Source organism: Nansenia antarctica (genome assembly GCF_963989245.1).
Source record: "Nansenia antarctica genome assembly, chromosome: 3".
Taxonomy (NCBI): domain Eukaryota; kingdom Metazoa; phylum Chordata; class Actinopteri; order Argentiniformes; family Microstomatidae; genus Nansenia; species Nansenia antarctica.
The window spans coordinates 19,719,309-19,735,060 of record NC_137688.1 but is presented as its reverse complement, the minus strand read 5'-3'; the positions used below and the strand labels follow the sequence as shown (position 1 = coordinate 19,735,060).

At 44.3% G+C, this 15,752-nt stretch overlaps 1 protein-coding gene across 1 annotated transcript; it reads right to left on the bottom strand.

Moving 5' to 3' along the window:
- sh3rf2 (SH3 domain containing ring finger 2) lies at positions 1-15,567 on the bottom strand (the record flags this gene model as incomplete). Its single annotated transcript, XM_080527045.1, has 11 exons — positions 1-181; positions 448-767; positions 882-1,180; positions 1,719-1,978; positions 3,167-3,337; positions 3,493-3,608; positions 11,229-11,678; positions 12,755-12,850; positions 13,765-13,834; positions 13,955-14,133; positions 15,076-15,567. 11 exons carry the CDS (start codon positions 15,565-15,567, stop codon positions 1-3), a joined length of 2,634 nt encoding a protein of 877 aa, XP_080383171.1.
- Between the last annotated feature and the right edge of the window lie 185 nt (positions 15,568-15,752).

Here is a 15,752-nt window from a genome sequence, read left to right as displayed (position 1 = left end):
TCAGCTGAACCTCTCCAGGACTTGTAGAACACTGCTATGGAACAGACCCGAGTGACCGCTGCTCTCCTGGGTAACTAGAACCCGTCCGTCCGGTCGAGGCCTGTGGACCTGGACCGACTCTCCCTGCATCAGACTGAGCTCAGCATCGGTCTGGGCCGTGTACATGGTCACTACTCTGTGTCTGTGAGGAATAGAGATAAGAGATGTTACAGGTACACAAACACACATACAGTACGTATCCTTTATCGATTGTCATATAATGAGTGGGGCAATTTGTAACAATTCGCCGTTATTATAGAGAATATTCAGATCAACCCTTAGAGAAAACCTTGACATGATCTGCCAAGCTCATCTCGCTCCCTTCCTTTTGGAATGTCCACTTCAGGACAGATAGCACTCTAACCACTGTTTCTAACTTTTGATTGTGAGAAAAGAAATCCATTGTACCTGCAAGGACTCGACTGAGTGGATGCTGCTGATAATGATGATGATGACGTTGATGGGGATGATGATGAAGGTTTCAGGTTGGAAGCCAGACCATCTGAGACAGCTGTTTCCAGACCTTTCCTAAGAATAGGTGCCTTGCCTTCTTTCATTACGATACCAGGCCCGTCTCGGCCCAAGGTCAGCGATGGGGCCCACACCTCTAAGGGTGGTGGTCCGGGTCGAGTACTGGAGGGGGGGACCTGAGTGGCTGAGGATAGGGAGGGGGTCCTGGACCCTGGAGGGGAGGGGTCCTTGGTGAGGAACCGCACTGACTTCATGGGCTGAGGGGGTGAAAAACAGGTCATAATAAACCAGTTAATAAAGGTTATAAGCAGAAATAAGACCAGTGAAACATCCCCCAAAGGAACTTTAAGAACTACTATACATTCTAGTACCTTTTCTGTATTGTTCTTATAGGAGTCTGGTCTGACCAGGATGGAGTGTGGGGCGTCACCGGCCTGTCTGTCCAAGGCTTCTTTAGGAGCAGTATCTCTGTCCCTCAGAAAGCTACCAGCTGAGGGCGCTGTTGTCTCAGAGATCAAGCCCAGTGGTCTGCTGGTGTTGGAGAGGATGCCGCTGTGTTTCTTCCTGGGCAGGGCAGGTGAGTATCCAGGAGCATGGATGTGTGCAAAGTTCTGGGTGTGGGACTGATGGCTGGAGGTGTGGGAAGAGTAATTTCCTCGTTGGGACGAGCCTGAGGGCACATGAACAGTTTGCTGTCACTCAAAGTGTGTATCCTGAGATAGAATAAGCCTCATCACCTGGGTCCAGTTGTTCAAAATCTGGATCAGAATGATCCTGATTCTTTTCTCTGATCCAGGATCTGATGGAGCTGGCTGATTTCTCCCCCTATACGACTCAAAACCAGCCAGATAGATCTGATCATTCTGATCCAGATTAAACGTTTTGAACAACTGGGCCCAGTGACCTGTACTGGCGATGAATACATAAACACACAAAAGTATAGTGCGGTGGCTTCAGCCTTCTCTTTAAATTTCTCTCACTAAACTATAGAATTAACCTTTCATCCATCCATCCAACCATCCAGGACTCTCACTTTCTTTCAACTACCTCAACTTCCTGAACCTTTAAATTTTTTCTACTAGCAAAATAGGACTTTGTAAGCCCATTACGTGTGCATACAATGTCAAGCATGCATAATTTGATCTGGTTGACAACCATAGAATCCAGCACTATTGAACAGGAGTTGTGTACGAGTTCCCCACTCTCACCTCTGTGTGGATGGAAGGCTCGCCTCACTGTGTCCCATCCCTGCGACACCCCATGAAGGGAAGGTCTTACGGCACCGGCTGATGACATCACAGGCTGTGTGGCCATAGAAACAGGTCCAGATGTGTAGGCTGTTCCATTAGAGTTGACCTTATCCAGAGCCAGGACCACCGATGGAGGCTTGGTCACTGTGGTTCTCTTTCCAGAGACTGTGCCGGGGGCTGAGGACACAGCTTTGGACTCAAGAAGTCTGGCCGACGTTCTACGGCATGGGTGGCATGGGTAACATCAGTGTCAATTTAAGTTTTCATCATCACACATGTTGTATTGTTGTAATCAACATCAACACAAACATGTTTCATATCAAACCATCAGAGAACGCTTGACGCCAAACCACATACACGTACGGCTCTGACAGTCATGGTATTTTAAGTGTCAGTCGATCATCATACAACTAATCGCTTTAATGGTCATAACCGTTTGAAGCGGCTAACGTAAAAAAATGCTAAATGTACAAAAACAGGGTGCAGTCGTAAATATTCTAAGCTACAGAATATTTGACATTGTCTCTGTTTCTGAGATAAGGGGGAAGGGAAATCATTACGAATATTCATTTATATTATGGTGGGAGCACATAGCAGCCAAACATGACCATATTCATGTCAGTGTACCATCTGCCGCAGCTTTGTAGGTTTGTATGGGTGTCAGTGATGTTCCACTTTACCAGTGTATTATTGAGTAACTATAGACCTTTGTGACATGTGAAAGTAAAGTGAAAGTAACACTAAAGGGCTCTGCACACAGCGTGCGATTTCTGTTGCGCGTCAACGTTCCATTTTGAAGTTTGAATGGAAGTCTATGAGAACATCGCATTTACCCACACACGGCCCCGATTTTAATCGCACGGCGAACATTCGATTCCATTCATTTTGAATGGGACAAAGCACACGGCGTGCGAGTTTTGTCGCACTGTCAAATGAATGGAATCGAATGTTCGCCGTGCGATTAAAATCGGGGCCGTGTGTGGGTAAATGCGATGTTCTCATAGACTTCCATTCAAACTTCAAAATGGAACGTTGACGCGCAACAGAAATCGCACGCTGTGTGCAGAGCCCTTTATGAGCTCCCTTTGGGAAGAGATGACATTTTGATAGATAGATGGATGATTTTTTATGATCATTACTTTACACTCCTGCTGTTAGGCAAAGTATATTATATGTAATTACAATAATGTTAACATTTTTTAAATCTATGTATTGAAATGGTTATGACAGTTTCTTTTTTTCCGATACATATATGCAGGTGACGATGAATCTTTGAAATATTTAAGGTTCTGTCCTATATCCTATTGATTGTTCATCAATAAAAATAAAAAAAACATTCCCCACATGAATAGCCCTTCAATAGTCAGCCAATGAAAAGTGTCATGGCACAGGCCACACCCTCTCACCTGAGCACAGGGGTGACAAAGTTGCCAGGCAGGATGCCTACTTTGCCTGTTCTGAGAGACAGGCCACGGAGCCAACCCTCTTTGAACTTCCCGTACACCCCCACCATCTCCCCCTTCCTCAGCTCCAGCTCCTCCGGCCGACGGGGCTTGTAGGAATACAGAGCCGCACACCTGAGGACCCAGAGAAACCGTGCTGTGCCGTCATGCTACTACAGTGTTACTTACCCCAATGTTGCTCTATTCTTACTATTATACTGTGTTATTATGTGTTACTACTATGTGTTACTACTATGTAGTGTTAGACATGTTACTCCAGTGTTACTCACACACTGATGGAGAGCTGCTGAGTGGACTGTTTGTTGTCTGTAGAGGTGGAGGTCTGGGGGTTGATCAGGGCCATAGTGATGCTGGGAGGGGTCTCACTACTCATCCTCCTCTCGCCCTAAGAAGATGGAGGCATCAAATGGAAACAGACAAAGTTTATTCAACTACTGTATGTGAAATGAAGCAGACTGTCAACCAGGAATTCAGCGGAGAGGGACTGAGGTAAAGACAGATAAATGAAAGGGGATAAAAGTGATAAAAGTGAATAAAAGCCATATATACAGAGAATAAGGCATCACTGACCCACCAAGGACAATGGAGTTGTTATTTACTACACACTGTTGAATTGGTGCCTCAACAGAACACAATGCTTAACATAAACTCTAAACTCCTTTGTACTTACTGTCTCCTTTTTGTGTATAATATAATAATAATAATAATAATAATAATAATAATAATGTTTTATTTGCCTTGCATTCAGCCGCCCCCACGGTTAGCACTCCATTGGATGAAAAATACTGTGGTGGGAAATGCAGTGAAACTGCAACAGACATAGCATATACCACATTACCTTCATCCTACCACCTTCATCCATCCATTACCCTCCACTCTACTAACATTCCAGGGAGCTGAAGGACTCTGGCGGGTTCAGAGACAAGAGTCACTGACTCAGGTTAGCCTGGGAGCTACCCTGAGGTGTGCCGCCCTACTGTTAAGGACGCTGCCTTTTGGATAATAGCTCTTAATTACTGAGCTGGAAATAGCACTTTAGTCACAGACCTTTGATATTTGTTCTGTGACTGAAATTCTGCTCCCACACATACTGTAGTTAAAACACTAACTTTGCATCCTCTGAAAAACATTCACAAACAATAGCAGCATTTAAATAGTTTAGTTTATGTTAAAAAAATAAAATTAAAAAGTCTGGGAAAAAAAAATTCTTGAATAAAAGTCAGGAAAAAAAAAATCTGAATAAAAGTCAGGAAAAAAATGTTCTGAATAAAAGTCGGGGGAAAAAATTATGAATAAAAGTCTGGGAAAAAAAAGTTTCAGAATAAAAGTCAAAAAAGAAAAAGTTTCAGAATAAAAGTCCCCCAAAAAGATGTCTGAATAAAAGTCAGGAAAAAAAAGTTTCTGAATAAAAGTCTGAAAAATAAAAAAAGGTTCAGAATAAAAGTCTTAACTACATTTTAACTGTAGTTATGTATGTATGTATCTATCTACCTATGTATCTTATAACCTTCTCTCATCAATCTGGCTATCCTACCTATCCTTTCCTATCTTGTATCTTTATCCATCGGTCCATACTATCTCACTTAGTATACCTAGCCATCATCCTCACTTTCTATCACCAGCCACAACTGTGTTACTGCGCACTTGATGCTCCCGAAGCAGCGACGAACACGGAAGAGATGGCAGGCTCTGACTGACCATGTGATTATAAAGCCTTTACCCCCAATGTTCCTAGTTTCACCGTATTCTTGCATAAGGTGCAGCGGGCTTCAAAAACTTTCCCCTCCATTGGTTTCAACCAAGCACTAAAACATGCTTTTCTTCAACCAGGTAGTGTTGAAATTACACTCCCCATAGTTCCCCACAAAGGTACAAAAGTTGAGATTTTAAGACTTAAAAAAGACTTAAGGCAATTTCCTAATCCTTCCTGTAATTTCAAGTGTTGTCCCTTTAGATGAGTGACTAAAAGGTCCGTATTGCAGTGCCACGGACGGTAGTCTCCAACTGACTGTTCTCATTATAGTGACATCACTATGGCACTATTTAGGATTCCATGTCTCAACAACATTAGTGCATAAAGTGCATAAAGTGAGTTGTTTGATGTTTGTATTTGTACCTGCCTTCTCACCACATAACACATTATATTCACACACTCTACCCGAGGGACAATGGAAGCCCTGATTAAAGCATTGCCTGCCATGGCTATAATCAGAATCTCTAGCATGCACTTTCACAATGTAAAAAGCAATGCCATGAGGCAGAAGTAATGTGAGACAAAGTTAGCATTACATGTCCTAGAGAGATGCTGCCTGCTACTGTCTAAAGGAGAAGTAGATCATGACAGTTCATTGCCGTCTAAGGAATTTTGTATAGACAGATCTAGACTGTCTATAGAGACTGTCTATAGAGACTGTCTATACACTGTCTATTAGACAGATCTACAAACTGGCAGATGATCTGAATTTCTCTCGTTGGGCACATTCGGGAGATTGATAGCATGTTTCCATTGGTCAATGTATTATAGTTTGTGACATGTCTTCACATAACATTAAAGCTAGCTGTATCAAAAGTTAGGTTTGATGATAATCAAATGAAAATGATAATCACTCCCTTTTAACCATTTTGTGATGCATTCTATAATACATGTTTTGATGCAAATGAATCCAAGCGCTTTATGGCTAAAGTTTCTCACTCCTGTTGTGAAGCTCACCCTACACCTCCTCCAGTCCTGGCCTGTACTTTGCGGTTCACAGCACAGTCACATGAACGTTAACTGTGCCAGACACTTCTGGCCACCAACGGGACCAAGAGCAATGCAAAGCAAATGTAGTCTCAAATTGGTTTCATGAACATGACAATGAGTTCAGTGTTCTACACTGGCCTTCCCAGTCACAGGATCTGAATCCAATAGATTTTTGGGATTACCTTTGGGATGTGGTAGAACAGGGGATTCACAGCTTGAAAGTGCACAAAATCTGCAGGAATTGCGTGATGCAATCATCATGGACCAGAATCTCTGGAATGTTTCCAAGATCTTGTGAAATCAATGCCATGAAGAATTGAGGCTGTTTTGAGAGCAAAGGGTGTTCCTAATAAAGTGTTCAGTGAGTGTATACTGTTATGTAATTTGTAAGAAATGTGTGACACCCCACGAAAATCCAAAGTTTCTTCTGGAACTTATTTTTCTAGTTATTAGTGGACTTGTTTCAGCAAGTCCAACTATTGTATTTGCCAAACGTAATATTCTCCTTCTTCTGGATTTTCCTCTGTAACTCCTTCAACAACTTGGTGTGCTATGACTTTTGGTATTGATACCTATTCAACTTTTTAAACTATTTGCCTTTTGTAACTCAAATGTTAACATGGTGATATGTTGACTAAGGCCAACATTCTGACAACTCCATTGTTACGGCAACTGCCATGGTGCTTTCAGAACTCTTAAATAAAAACAGCAGGACACCAGCAGAACACATTCTTAGAATAATGACACAATAATGACACAAACAATCTTAGCTACCAGTTCTAACACCCACTAAAACCATCAAACCAACCAAGCCATCTGTAAACGTTATCCGTTATCATAATAAGACGTTCAGCAAGCTCACAAAGTTTCTTCTGGAACTTCATGTTCTAGTTCACCAGTTCACCTTATTTTCATAAGAGGTGCTGGGAGGAAGACATGATCTGCCTGTGTTTGTTTTGCAGTGGCAGGGGGGGGCAAAAGCAAGAGCTGATGGGCTGCAGCTCTAATAATAGCTCACAAAGCACATGTTGACTTGGCCAATGTGCACACGCATTACTAAAACACATGCACAAATACAAAGCGTGCACACAAATTACTTAAGCGTGCGCACACAAAATATAAAGCATGCACACCTTTTCATTCGGTCTGTGTTCCCTAGTCCCCTCCCTCACGGCAGGCTGCTGCTAGTCAGAGGGGAGTTGCATGCTCCTCCGGCTGGTGGGACGCTTTCTTTACATAACTAGCCACATATAATATTAATAATAATAATAATCATATATGATATAATAATCAATAATAATCATAATAATATTTTATTTGTATAGCGCTTTTCCTGCAAACATTGCAGCTCAAAGTGCTTAATTTAGATTCATGTTGAAGCTGGAACGTAGAGCAGCCTGGGTGATAACTATTAGACACTCCAGAAACAGCTTTACAATGAGAACATAAACAACTTCATTAATAGTGTAAAACTATGTAACTAGGCCTCTCATGACAATGTGATGACAGGTAAAGGTAAGGAGCAGCCCCCAGAAATACAGGTGTTAGGTTTCCGTGACTTCTGAGTCAGCCAGAATCCTATTTTGGCACCAAACAGATCACCAAACAGATTAATTGCTATAACAGAAATGGACAACTTCATTGACCCCGGCTTGCATAGAAAGACTTTGAAAACGCCCCGCGGTGGTGTAGCGGTCTAAGCACTGGCCGCTAGTGCATGCTGCCCACCGGGGCCGGGGTTCGTATCCCGGCTCGCCAGATCCAGATATGGCCGAGGCACACGGGAAGCGGCATATTGGCCGGCCGCTTCCGAGGGTGGTATAGGAGTATTTCTGGACTAGGATCCGTCGCGCAACACCGCCCCCGTCTGGTGTCGGAGTAACGGTACTGGGCTCGAGGAGCCAGTCAGCCTAGTCTGCCTGGCGGCCTCCTCTGGGACTGCCGGCCACGGGGTCGTGCGGCGGATCCTTCGCAATAGGCAGGGGATAATTGGATGCTAAGTTGGGTTAAATTGGCTACCAAATTGGGTGAAAAGGGGATAAAATCTGAAAAAAACAAATTTAATTAAAAAAAAGAAAGACTTTGAAAGGCCTGTCTTGCTCTTCAGGCCTGTCTTGTATCTGCCGACCGGCGGTACAGCTGCCGTTTTATTCAACATTAGACCTGATCCCTGTCGCTGCTTATTTTAATATGTATTTATGTTCACTCCAAAAGCAGCGAACCGCACATATGGAAAGAGGGTGATTCATTTCATGTTGATTAATTTACTGTCGCAGCTAAATAAATGACATATGCTGACACCTGTTTGAAGTCACTCTTGTCTTCTTCTCTTTTACACCTCAATGAACAGTTAAGCCCATTGCATGAACATGCATTTAGTCACACCTGCATATCAAACACCATCTGTGGTAGTGGTGTAGTTGATATGATAGTGCTCTGGCCAACCACTTCCTCTGGCTTCTATTACAAAATGTACCCATCATTTGTCTCATGCTAGTATAGCCAGATAGAAGTATCAAACTATAAAAGGCACCAGAAAACAAGAAATTTGCTCTGTTAAAAATGTTATGGGGGAGAACCCACCCACGTTTTCAATGCTTCCTACACCCATGACCAACAGCAGTCACCATGTTGGTTGTTTATCAATGTTGTATGGGTATTGTATCACCAAAACAGAAGAAGGCTAGCAGCACAATGTTGCAGTAGCCTACCTTCACTGCACACATCCAGGAGAAAGAATAAGACTCCATAGATGATTGTCATAAATTATTTCATCATCACATCCAAAAGGAAAGGTATAGTGGATTGTGTGGAGCACAGTATTTTCACTATCGCCTCCTATACTATGATTTTGGTGACACAGCATTAAAAAAACATTTAAAAAAAATAAATAATAATAATAATAATAATTGACTAGGGATCACAGACCTCTTTTATAGAATTAAATAAAAGAAAAACAGTCAGTCCATGTCACCTCCCATGGTCCGTACCATTGGGCAGCCCTGCTCATGTTTGGATGGCAAGAGTCTCTCCTTTAAAGTGGGGAGCCAGCCAGAGCCAAGCTCAGGACTCAGCTCGTCTGCTATTATTGGCACAGCGATGTGAAAGAGAGTGTTACCTGCTCAGTGAAGAGGAAGGAGCTCTCAGGCAGATAAGAGAGGGGGTCTGTTATGTAACCAATTCTGCTGAGTGAGTCATCAGCATAAGCATGGGAGCGAGCAACAGAGAGAGTGAGGCTCCCTAACCTCTTCCTCTTCCTCCCCCTCCTCCTCTTTTTCTTCTCCCTATTCTCCTCTTTCTCCTCCTCCTCCTCCATCTCCTCCTTCTCCTTCTCCTCCTCCTCCTCCATGCCCTTATTGATCCGCCTACTCCTCCTCCCTCTCCTCTTCACTCCTTCCTCCTCGTGAGGCCTCCTGTGTGGCACCCACATTACTCTTTTACTCCCTGACGTGCATAATTGCAGGGTAGAGCAGTACTTTCTTCAAAGGAACAACACTATTATCAGGTCAGTTGGCAGCAGTGGTACAGTAGCAGGCTTTGGAATTAGGGTAGTTTGCAGAGTTGTTTGTGTTGGCATGGATTACCACTAAATACTGTTCTAGTATGATCTCATGTTTGGGCTTGGAGGTGAGGGATTTTTTTTGCAGCCACATAAGGATAGTATTTAGCTTTATGGACCTCAATTATGTGTGATTTAGTTGTAAAAAGCTAATCTTATGTAATGTAGAGAATCACTACAGTATTTGTCCAATTAAACATTAGGCAACCATAATAGCTGTTCAACTTGATCATTCAAATTAAACATTTAGTTTTAATTGAGCTAATATGCTTTTGTAACAGGGTCTGGTTAAAAAGTCCTCAAGTAGGGCAAGGTCATTTTTCAGTTTTTTTCCAGATTATGATAGTGCAGATTGTAATAAATGAAAGCTTTCAAATGATAGTATCATGCATTAATATCTGTTGAAGAAGATTATTTGAATGTTGGTACACCTCAAACCAATAGCGGAGAAATTCACTCTGAATCAAAACACATGCAAAACATTTGCTAGTAGGCTAGCGCTAAAAAGGAACATCGCTAGCATGAACATGCTAAAGACGCATAACTAGATGATCACACAGTCCTTGCTTTTAAACACGTCCTAAAATGCAAGTTTGTTTACAAGCCATGCATCACTTACCCAGTAGCCTAGGGCAGACGAGACAGTGAATCCAATTCACAAAATATAACCGCAAGCGGCAATGGGGCGTGTTCCTACAGATATGCCCCCGTTACCATAAATGGGGTGAGATTGACAGACACGGGGTAGACCTACAGACAGGTTGTAGATTGACAGATAGGGAGTAGACCTACAGACAGGGGGGTAGACCTAATATGGGCCAAGTTGAACTCATGATATACTAAGCTATGATATTATGAACTACCCTAGGACCACGGGCCTGTAAGGTACCAGTCACCTAATTTTGGCCTGATATACATAGGCTACTATGGTATGATGATAATATACACTAAGCGTAAATACGAAAATGCATTGTGGATTAACCTTCCCCAGTTAATGGGGTTCTGTTAGACATACACACTGACACCCTCCCGTGTCTCCCTCGATCTCCCAGAGCAGACCACAAGGGGAGAATATTCCCTTTAACACACCAATTCATTGGTTTGGTCAAATCTGTCTTCCTTTCCCAAGGAATCTGATTGTAATCGGTGATTCCCCGCTGTTTCTCTTCATCTCCCCTTACCTCCTTCCCTCAACTCCCTTCATTCTTCCCTCCCTCCCTCACTCACTCCATCCCCCTTCCATCCATCCACTCCATCTGTCTTCCTCCCTGTGTCTCTGTGAATTTGTTGTAAGGCGTCTGCTAAATGACAATGTCAATGTAAAATGTCTTGACCAGAGCCACCTCATCATGTACGGTACATGGGCGCTGCCTCTCACTCATTCCTGAAGCTATGAGTAATGGTTCCCCTCCCTGTATTAGAGAGAAAACATCTTGCTAGCTGTTGTGATTCATGAGGCCCTTAAAGACGCCCATTATTAAAGGGCTTTGTTATTCTGAGAACAGCGGTTTCCTTGTGCTGTGAGAACACTTCACGCATGCTTAATAGGAAAAGTCAATGAGAAAACATGCATTAAGTAAACAAGAACCTTGAGCAACCAATGGCTGGAGGCTTAGATGTATGAGGACTCCACCCAACACACACACACACACACACACACACACACATACACATACAGACACACAAACAATCTGTGGACTCACCTGCATCAGGTGTTTTTGAGTGCTGTCAGAGCGGCGCTTCACACGAAGCGAGGTCACTCCTCCAGAGGTGTCAGTGATAGAGGGGCCAGCCGGGTGGGACGGCTGCCCAAGGCCCTGATGGTTCAGGTGGTTGTGTGTGCTAATGGTGGATGGTTGCCCCTGGATGGTCTGGTAATGGTGACTGATGTTAGTGGGTTGCCCCTGGATTGTCTGGTATAGGGAGCTGCTGATGCTGGGTTGTTTCCCCTGGCTGGGGTGGGGGAGAGCACTGATAATAGGGGTCTTCGTAGGGCTCTGAGGCGCCCCCCCAAGGCCGCGGGGTATCCGGTTTTGTACGCCAGCTGAGCCAGCGCTTCCCCCGCCACTCCCGATGCGGGGGCGAGTTTCTGCAAAGTCAGAAGTCCCCTTCTGGATCTTTCCCCCAAGGAGTTTGGCAGCTGCCGTGTTTGGCTGAAAGAGAACAAACACACTTTTAGGATCTGACTGACTAAGAGAACAAGACGCTACAGCACGCTATGTTGATCACTGGAACCCCCCCCCCAAAAAAACAAAACTGAACACGACCACTAAATTAAATCACTCTTAAATCACTCATCATCCTCTTTTCACCTCTATCCAACATCACCTGCCACCCCTCTGTGCCTACTTTAATGGACCTGATCAGTGACATGGTCGGTTTCAAAAAAAGGCCTACTCTGCTCACTCCTCCCTCCCTCACTCACGCACTGTACTGTACTTGTTGGTTAGGCAGGCAGGCGGGCGGCTAGGTACCCGTAATTGAGCAAAGCAGTCGTGACTGGTGGTGGGAGGAGGAGCAGGAGGCAGAGTGGAGTGGTGCTGCTCTCACTCCCCTACAGTGATGTGCTATTCTGCCACCCAAGCAGAGAAAGTATTACTGTGTGTCTTCACGCTTGGTTGAACGACACGAGAAGAGGCAGTGGCTCAGTGAGCGAGGAGGAGAGGAGACGAGAGAGAGAGAGGGGTAGACAAGAGCTGGATGATTAAAGAAGAAAAGAGGAAGAGAGAGAGAGAGAGAGGGAATATAAGTAGAAGGTGAAAGGGAGGGCTCTGAGAGCTAAGCAGTACATTACTACTGTATAGGGGATGAATGGGATACGATTATACAACATCAATGGTTGTGCCCTGCCAGGACAGAGTTAACAACTGCAAGCAGCAGCAACAACAGAGGAAGGCTAATGGCAGTCAGATCAGCTAGCTATTTAAGCTAGCTTTGTGAAGCTGAGTGAGCTTCATGGTCACACACTAATGAGTGGTGGGTGACACACAGTAGGGATACAGGGATTAGTTCTTTACCTCAGCACATTTATGGGAGAATCAAAGAGGAACGATTTGAGGGAAATCAAAGCAGTGCCCCCGCAATGACCCCGAGTTAATGACATCCAGTAGTGACATCTATAGTTCAACTTATTACAAACATTGATCATATAATCTGCCAGCGGCAATCAATAGATGCTTTCAAAGAAAGTAAGAAAGAAAGAAAGAAAGAAAAAAAAATAAACACTAACCTCTGTGAACTGGAGAGGAAAGATCCCAACTTTCTCCCCCAGCTTTCCCTCGATCCAGTTTTCATCCACACGTCTGATTACAGTGATGATGTCTCCCTGCAATTCAAGATCTGACATCAAAAGAAAAACAGGGGCAGAGAGAGGGGGGTGGATGGAGGGAGAGAGAGAGTGGAGGGAGAGAGACAGATATACAGTACCGTATATATACATATATAGAGAGAGAGAGTGCGAGATAGAGAGAGCGAGCGAGATAGAGAGAGAGAGAGAGAGAGAGAGAGAGAGAGAGAGAGAGAGAGAGAGAGAGAGAGAGAGAGAGAGAGAGAGAGAGAGAGAGATCCCACTGTAAGGTGGTTGGAACAGAGTGCTAGCTCTGTAGAAGGAATACTCCCCTACAGCAATGTGACATCAACTCCCTTTGTGTCTGCAGGCCCAATCCTTTACACGGACAACCCCTCTCTAAACCCATCTGACCATATGCCTTTGAGAAAAAAGCTCTGCTCGAATGTGCTTTAATGGAGAGCGTGTGAGTGCTAAGGCCCTTATATAACTCCCTCTGAAATCCTCACAGTATGAAACACTGCATCAGAGGTCTCCCACTGCCAGAGTGCCTCTGGGTCTTCTAGTTGCAGTTGTTGCCTTCCAAGAAATGAATAGAATGGGAGCCAATCAGCAACTTCAAATAGTAGGTGTGACTTTTTGTATTCATTAAAAACCCATAAATAATATATTAGGAATTTGTAGCTAGGTAAATACCACACAAAACACTCCGCACTCTAGGGTGGGTGTGTTCTGGAATCAGCAGTTAGTGAGTAACCCTAACCCTAAAATTAAAAAAAACAATTACTGTGCCAGATAGACACAGAAGTGATGACTCCTTGGGTTCAGAACAGGAAAATCCCACATCAATTATAACGCCACCATTAAGATACACAATTATGCACACACATGCTAAGGACCCTACTCAGTCCTAACAGGCTCCATATGTTCAGTACACAGTCACACAGACAGACCTTGAGGAAGGTTAGGCGGTCCTTGCAGTCTTCCAGATCCATGGCGTTGGCCTCAAAGTCATACATGGCTCTGCACAGTGCCAGTGGCTGGGTTTGGGATTGTTGTAGGGATTGGGACTGGGACTGGGATTGGGACTGGGACTGGGACTGGGACTGGGACTGGGAATGGAACTGGGTTTGAGCTTGAGACTGGTTTGGCTCATTGATGACCTGCACCATGTTGGCAGGGACCAGTCCACTGCTGCTGTTGGTGTCTCCATAATACCAATTATCATCCACCTTGTGTCTGAGGGTGACTATGTCACTGGCCGTCATGTCAAGCTCTCCTGCGGTGTTCCCTCTGTGGTTGTGCAAGGCTCTGGCAACAACCTGGACAACATGAGCACATCTTCACTTTTCATGACTGTACACATGTCACACTTCATGACTGTACACATGTCACACTTCATGACTGTACACATTTCACACTTCATGACTGTGCATTTGCATGGTACTGTATGTACATGTAGATTCTTGTTGGATAATATAAGTTTGGAGCGAGAAGCGTCCAACATAAAAAACACACAAAACTTTTTTCTAGGCTGCCCTTTCCCATGATGTCAGTTGTGCAATGGGTCTTGCCAATACAATTGCATGTCCCTCTGGTGAAACATAAAACTCTCAGCTTGACCTACTTCTACACTGACAAACTAGGACCAGCCAACCACTTTGCAAAAAGACATTTGTTAACAAGCATGAGAGAGGGGACGAGATAATAGACCATAACAATTGGGAATTGTTGAAATAGACCTTGCACAGAGAATCAGCAAAATGCCCTAACCCTCCTACACAGTGGTGAGAGAAACCTCATTTCAGAACATTCAAACCAGATTCATGACTATGCTAATGTTATATGATATGTTCTCATTGGAAAAAGCTTGAAAGTACCATGAAAGTAATGGTTAGACGTTCAGAACCGAGGGCTAAATTGTTCACTAAATGATGTTGAAATAGTGAATCGTCTAAGTATCGCTTACAGATACTTAGATCATTCACAAAATGTACCGGTTGACAAAAATCAATTCCCAGATTCATCGTTCCCGTAGGCATTTGGCACACAGAAAGAATCTTTAGAGCTGGGAATGACCTGGAATGGATTTGCTAAAGCCTGCTTCAAAACAAACTATTGGAATTGTCCCTGAAATATGGGACTGGTACACAATGTGCAATGTAAATCATAATATGTCATTATCATAGAGGTGCGTGAAACATCAGTATCACAATCAACAAAGCAGTCAAACAAGGAGGTTGCAGTAAGAACCAGCCCCATACCTCATGATGCCCCTGCCTCTCTCTGTGCTGTGTGGGCAGGGGTTGCTGCTGCTGCTGCGCCTCCCTGGGTAGGGCATTCTCCCTGGCTGAGGGCACCATGTCATGGGCAGACTGTCTGTCCCTGGGTACGGCATTCTCCCTGGCTGAAGGCACCATGTCATGGGCAGACTGTCTGTCCCTGGGTAGGGCATTCTCCCTGGCTGAGGGCACCATGTCATGGGCAGACTGTCTGTCCCTGCCGGGCCCCGTGGAGCCCTGATGAAGGCCCTCCAGGAGCCGGACCAGCAGGAGATTGGCAGGCAGCTCCTCCACTGACCTGGCCTGGGTGGGAGTGCGACACTCTGGGCAGCAGAGGTGCGGACGAGAGGCCTCTTGTCTCTGCAGGCAGCTTTTGCAGAACGTATGTTGGCAGGGCAGGACCTTGGCTGACCGGTCCAATCGCTCGAAACACATGGGGCATTCCAACAAGTCCAACAAAGCCAGCTCCTCCATTTTAAAAGGATTGTCTGATGTGGCTACGGATTCTCATGCACCAGACATTCCAACAGACTGGGAAGGAAGGAAGACAACAATACCCTGAAGACAGGGTTTCTAGCATGATTTCAAAGACATAAGTTCATCCTGGTACTATTTAGCAATATGAAAATTATGTTATCTATAATATATAGATGTTCGAA